General features: G+C 23.9%; 2 protein-coding genes across 2 annotated transcripts; one reads left to right on the forward strand and one right to left on the reverse strand.

The window, feature by feature from the left end:
- Positions 1-880: 880 nt before the first annotated feature.
- On the forward strand, positions 881-2,390 carry Phum_PHUM167070 (uncharacterized protein; the record flags this gene model as incomplete). The annotated part of the gene is made up of 5 exons (XM_002424929.1): positions 881-924; positions 1,135-1,325; positions 1,489-1,657; positions 1,752-1,965; positions 2,211-2,390. The coding sequence occupies 5 exons, from the start codon at positions 881-883 to the stop codon at positions 2,388-2,390; spliced, it is 798 nt and encodes a 265-aa protein (XP_002424974.1).
- Positions 2,391-3,419: 1,029 nt separating this feature from the next.
- Phum_PHUM167080 (60S ribosomal protein L30, putative) lies at positions 3,420-4,511 on the reverse strand (the record flags this gene model as incomplete). Its single annotated transcript, XM_002424930.1, has 3 exons — positions 3,420-3,594; positions 4,204-4,349; positions 4,491-4,511. 3 exons carry the CDS (start codon positions 4,509-4,511, stop codon positions 3,420-3,422), a joined length of 342 nt encoding a protein of 113 aa, XP_002424975.1.
- Positions 4,512-6,272: the final 1,761 nt, after the last annotated feature.

Here is a 6,272-nt window from a genome sequence, read left to right on the forward strand (position 1 = left end):
TTGATACGATCTTGCTAGGGACACAACATTACAGATCATTCTGTTCATTTCCTTATTTTATACCGGAAGTAATCCTTTTTTTTTTTAAATAAGTTTTAACTTTATGCAAAAGATTTTTATTGCTGTCCTGGTGGCGTCGATATCTATTTTTAACTAAATCTCAACATTAAATTATGGTATTGTTTTGTAGGTTCTGCTCCTGAAACAGAATTTTCACAGTTAAATCTAAAAGAAGAAAATTTTTAGCATTAAACGACTATTGTAACTATTAATCAAGAAAATTTTTCTTAGTTATTGTTTCCCGGGGGGGGGAAAAAAAAATTTTTTTTCTATAGTACATATTTTAAAATAATTTTATTGACTTTTTTATTATAATTATATAGTTTGTGTTATCTTGCTTTTTCATTGCCCGGTTAATTAGATATTTCAAGCATTATTACCTAAAATTACTCGAATTAAAAATTTTTTTGTTTTTTCAATACAAACTTACGTAAAAAAAAAAAAAAAAAATGCTATAATTTATATAAGAATAACTGTAAAAATAAATTTTCATATGATTCACTTATTTGATTTTTGCGAATATGGCGGCAAATTGTCGTGGAATTAGATACTGCCAGTTTGCGATATCATTAAAAAAAAAAAAAAAAAAAAAAAAAAAAACATTATTTTCCTTGTATCAAGAAATATACGTAGAAAAATTCAAAAATAAAAAAAATTTATGGAAATTTTTAGTTAATGTGTGGTCTTGTAGGGCCTTTTAAATAAAGAAAATGGTGAGGCTAACGATTTTAAACTAATGCTTATTTTTATATTTTTCATATATCCTATTTTTAAATATATAATTTTACATTCAAATAATAAGATAAACAAATTTTTGAATATGTTTAACAACCGCAGTTTTTTAACAAAATATTTCCCTAAATTGTAACAGATAATTTAAATTTAACGTGCATTTTAACCGCAGAAAACAAAATAAATTGTAAACGTTTTTTATTTTCATTTTCCTCCTTATGATATATAATTTTAATTTACTAAATTAATTCACAAATTATTTTAAAGTAAAAAAAAAATATTACAACATGTCATTAATTTTAATTTTTATTTATTTCAGCATAAATTAAAATCTTCTCAAAGAGATAAAGTAAAAAAGTTTATTTCATTTACTCAAACTGGTGAAAATACAGCAATATACTGCTTAACTCAAAATGACTGGAAACTGGAGCTTGCATCGGATAATTATTTTCAAAATCCTGATGTTTACTACAAAGAGCCTAAAGTATCTGTTGACAAAAGAAAACTTGAAACACTTTTTCAAAAATATAGAGGTAAACAATGAATTTAATTCTTACATGTCTGCATAAGAAATAAGATTCAAAACATTCGTAACCTATTTTAATTAATAATTCTGAGCTGACATTTCAGAAACATTACGACTTTTTGGAAATTTTTAAAACTCAATAAAACTTGTTTAAATTTTAAAATTTTCAGATCCAGCAGAGCCTGATAAGATGACTGCTGATGGTATAGAAAGGTTTTTAGATGATATTGGGTTAAATCCAGAATCAAAACTTGTTTTAATTTTAGCCTGGAAATTTAGAGCAGCCACTCAGTGTGAGTTCACTAAGGATGAATTTATGGGAGGAATGACAGAGCTTGGGTATGTATTAGGTTTTAAGTAATATTAAATAAGCAATAAAAAAAAATAATAACAATAATATTTCTAATTGACATTATTTTTTTTTAAATTTAAGGTGTGATTCTATAGATAAATTAAAATCGAGGTTACCTTTATTAGAATCAGAGATTCGAGATCAACCTCGCTTCAAAGATCTTTACCATTTTACTTTCAACTATGCTAAAAATCAAGGACAAAAAGGTTTAGATTTAGACATGGCTATTGCATATTGGAATATTATCTTACAAGGGAGATTTCGATTTTTGCATCTTTGGTGTCAATTTCTTCAGGTACTAAAACTTACTTAAACACAAGTCTAATTTAAAGTACTCATTTTGAATATAAATCAATTGAGTCACTGGTAATTTGAAAAAGCATTATGCAACATAACAAATTATTACCTTTGAAAATGTTTGAACTTATTTTAAAGTGTTCTCGAACTTTCAACTGGCTAGTTCATGTGCTTTTTAGTAACTTTGCAAGTAAAATTTAACAATTGATAAATGTTTTAATTCTTTTAATAATTTTTTTAAAGGATCGTCACAAAAGGTCTATTCCAAAAGATACATGGAATCTTTTATTAGAATTTGCATTGACTATTAATGAGGACATGTCAAATTACGATCAAGAAGGAGCATGGCCGGTTTTAATAGATGATTTTGTAGAATGGGCTCAACCTTATATCGCTCAAGGACCCGCCACAACTCCAGTTTAAATTATTAAATGAAAGTTTCGAAGTGTTTTTTTTATTATAGAAAATTGAACACAATTATCTTCCAAGAAAACAAAAAAATGAAAGCAGCAATAATATTCTTAAGTATTTGCAAGGAACGAAGAAGAAATCAATATAATTTCGTTTTTAATTGCCTGTAATAATTATTTTAAGATATTCCATTTGAAAATTGTAATTTCTTTATGTTAAAATATGCTTCTCAAACAAAGTTTTCAAAAGCCTAATGGATATTTTCAGGCCGTTTATTACGTACTCAATATTTATCATTTAAAATCCAAATTTAATAATGTCGCAAAATATCCATAAAAATTTAAATTTTATTGTGGTTAATTAATTATTTTGTTATTTAAAAACAATTATGAATTATTTTACTTTGATAAAATAAATGATAGTATAAATGAATAAAAAAAAAAAAAAACCCCTGGTTTAATACAATATTTATAAAAATAAACTTTTTTTCATTTCGAACAAAAAAAAAAAACCTCTAAATAAAATTTTAATTTGTAATAAATTGAAAGGTATAAAATAACAACAGTGAAGTTTGTATTACGTTATTTCTTGTATTATTATTAATTTTCTTTAATTTTTTTTTTTTTTTTTTTTTTTTGGTTGGCTTTCTGAAAAATAAGGTTGGAAGAAAAATCGCCTTTAAAATTATAGTAATTGTGTTATTATAAAAATTCAAATAAAATTATTTAATTTCTTTACTTTTAATATTTTCAAAATTTAATTTATTTATTATCTGGCTAAATAAATGAAAAATAAAACCACTAAATCATTTCAAAAACAATTGAAGAATTTAAACATTTGAAATTGATACTTTTATTTTTATACAAAAGATGGAAATTAAATTAAAAGGAAATCCTCAAAATATGAATTTTTTTAAAATATCATTATCATTATTATTATTCAAAAATTATATATATTAAATTATGTTAAGAGTTAAACGTTTGGAGCATGAAGGTTAAATTAAAAAAGAAAATTGATGTATCGCAAATAAAAAAAATCAATTTATTGATCACCAATTGGCATATTTCTAATTATATCAGAATCACCTGGATCAGTTATTGACAAAGTACACACCCTAAAATATTTACCACAAGCAGTTCCTAATTCAATATTATTTCCCGTATAATGATGGACACCAGTTTTGGCCAACATAGCATAGTATTCAATTTCTGATTTTCTAAAAAAACAAAAAAAAAATTGACTTAATATTCTCATAATTTAAACAGTTTCGACTTAAGCCTTAAAAATTTTACATATTCAAATTTTACACCTTTAAATTTACAAAAATTCTTATGTACAATAAGCCAACATATTCAAGTTATTCGAGTTTTCGAAGTCACCTATTTAATTCATATTTTATCCAATATTTTTGAATAAATTTAGAGTTAAATATTATTTCATACACTTAATTTAAAAAATTATGCAAAGTTTTGTTTGAACGTAATTTGGAAATAATAATTCACCACTGCTTTCATGAGTAACTTTCATAAACAAAAATAAATATATGCATAAGTGTGTGTGTGTGTGTTTGTATTCAATTTCAAATTTTTTTATTTCTACATACAAATATTAAATATGATTTAATAATAGACAGGAAGTTGGATGTAAATCTTTCTCTTGTAAATTTAAATTAGAGAATATTTAAAATTATCAACATTGCTTTAGGTATAGTAAAACAAACACATAACATTAAAATTAGTACACTAAACGCTAATAATAGGTTATTAAAAATTCTGCGTTAAAACACATTAAAAATTATCTGATTTTAGTAACAGAAGTTATATACCTGAGTGGGGGAGTGTTATTAGCTATAATGACAAGCTTAGCTTTTCCTTGCCTAAGAGTCTTAAGGGTTTGCTTTAGTCCCAATACGCATTTACCAGATTTCATAACTAACGCTAATCTAGAGTTAATACTCTCCATAGCTTTTTTCTGAAAACAAAACGATATTAAAAATTAGCAACATGAGGCAAAACATTTTTTTTCATTACATCACTTCAATATGACACGGTTCTTTTGTTTAACGAAATTTTACAAAATAAAAAAGCATATATACATTTAAAATAAATTTACCTGCTTTTTTTGTGCAACCATTTTGGATTTTTTTTGGAGGAAGGAAATATATTTTTACAATAAAACCTCAAATTCAAGTTTAGTTGAGACACTCAACCGGAAACTAGAATGTTATCACGTGGTTTTAATTAAATTTTGCCGCCGTACTTTGTGATATTACTATTTTGCCGTCAATTTTTAGTATTTAGCTTATATATATATTTTAAACACTGTCCTCTAGTGGTCAAATTACAAAAATAACCCGCCATCATTTAGTGGAGCCATATTGAAATCAAAAAATAGAATTTGTTGAGAAAATAAGCACTGAACCGGTTTACAATAGTGTTGTTTGCGGCAATATAGACTGTCTTAAAGTTTTTCAAGTGAAAATATTCTGTGGTTAGGACATTTATTTTTAACTGTGTTATTAAGGTGTTTAGGTGATGTCAACAGGAGTTTCAGATCAGGTAAAAAGCTGACAAATATTGCAACCAATTTTTAAAATACTTAGGGCGTTGTTAAGTAAACTTTCAAAAGCTGCAATACAAGTTGTTTTTTTACATTGTTTAAAATTATTCAATTTTTTTTTGCTTTCATGTACTAAACTAAATCATCAGCGGATGAAAGGACAAGGAAACCAAGGTAATTTATAATTTTCTTTAATGCATGCTTCTATATCAATGTCGCCGCCATCTTAATCTAAAACTTAAAGATAGTATTTCATGATTTTAAGAAAATGCTTGCTTTAATTATTTGGAGTTTAAAGGCGTAAAAATGTTTTTTAATGAATCAAAAATCGAATTATTCAAAAATTTTTTAAATTTCATTAAATTTACGTCTTTCAAGGTCATCCATAAATTAATCCATAACTTAAAAAAAAAAATTGTTGAGTTGTATTTTTAAAAAAGAATAATTTTTTTTAAAGAAATTTAATATTGTTTATTTTAGCTTGGAAAATTTAATATCAATACAATTATTTAGGTACTTTTAGTTCATGTTCCCTAATGTAACATTACTTATATTTATATTGACAATTTATAGAGAATTTAAAATTAGTTTTTTTTATAACTTGACAGTAAGTTATTTTTATGAGTCATGTATCCCAAGTTTATATATATATATATATATATATCTTGATTGAAATGTTTTGTTCTTTTCATATTTTTGGCTTTTTAAATCAATTATTGAATATGAATTAATTAATTAAAATGGTATTTCTGACAAAAAAAAAAATTTAGGGTGTTTGTATGATCTCTAAATTTATTTTCAACCAACCTTTAAATATTTTACTTTGTGAAAAAAATTAAACTCTTAACGTAATTTTGGATAAATGTTTATTGTGATATTTTAACAATATTATAATTTATTAATTACTTAGTTGGTAATTTTTTTACATCAGTAGATTTCACACTAATGATATTATTAATAAATCAATTTTATTTGTTCAGATATTTTAATTTATAATCAAAGAATTTTGAGTGATATGATAATTTCCTTTTTTAAAAAGAAATTTTTTAAAATTGAAATTATTAAATTACAATTGTAAATTTTCTACATTAGAATTTTCTCCAACCTTTTTTTTGTTACCATATGAATTGTACACCATTTTTGAATTGTGATATTGATGGGTATTATCAACATTAGTACTACCAAAACAAAAAAAATTCATTATTAGTTTTTATCAGGACATAACATTAATTTTGTGATAAATTATTTTTAAGTGCATTGTGAATGCTTCATAACAACCTGTCAAAAAAGGTTTTATTTCCATTGTACAGTTGTATTTAATATTTAATAACCTCT

Source organism: Pediculus humanus, genomic scaffold (assembly GCF_000006295.1).
Source record: "Pediculus humanus corporis 1103172107513 genomic scaffold, whole genome shotgun sequence".
Classification (NCBI taxonomy): Eukaryota; Metazoa; Arthropoda; class Insecta; order Psocodea; family Pediculidae; genus Pediculus; species Pediculus humanus.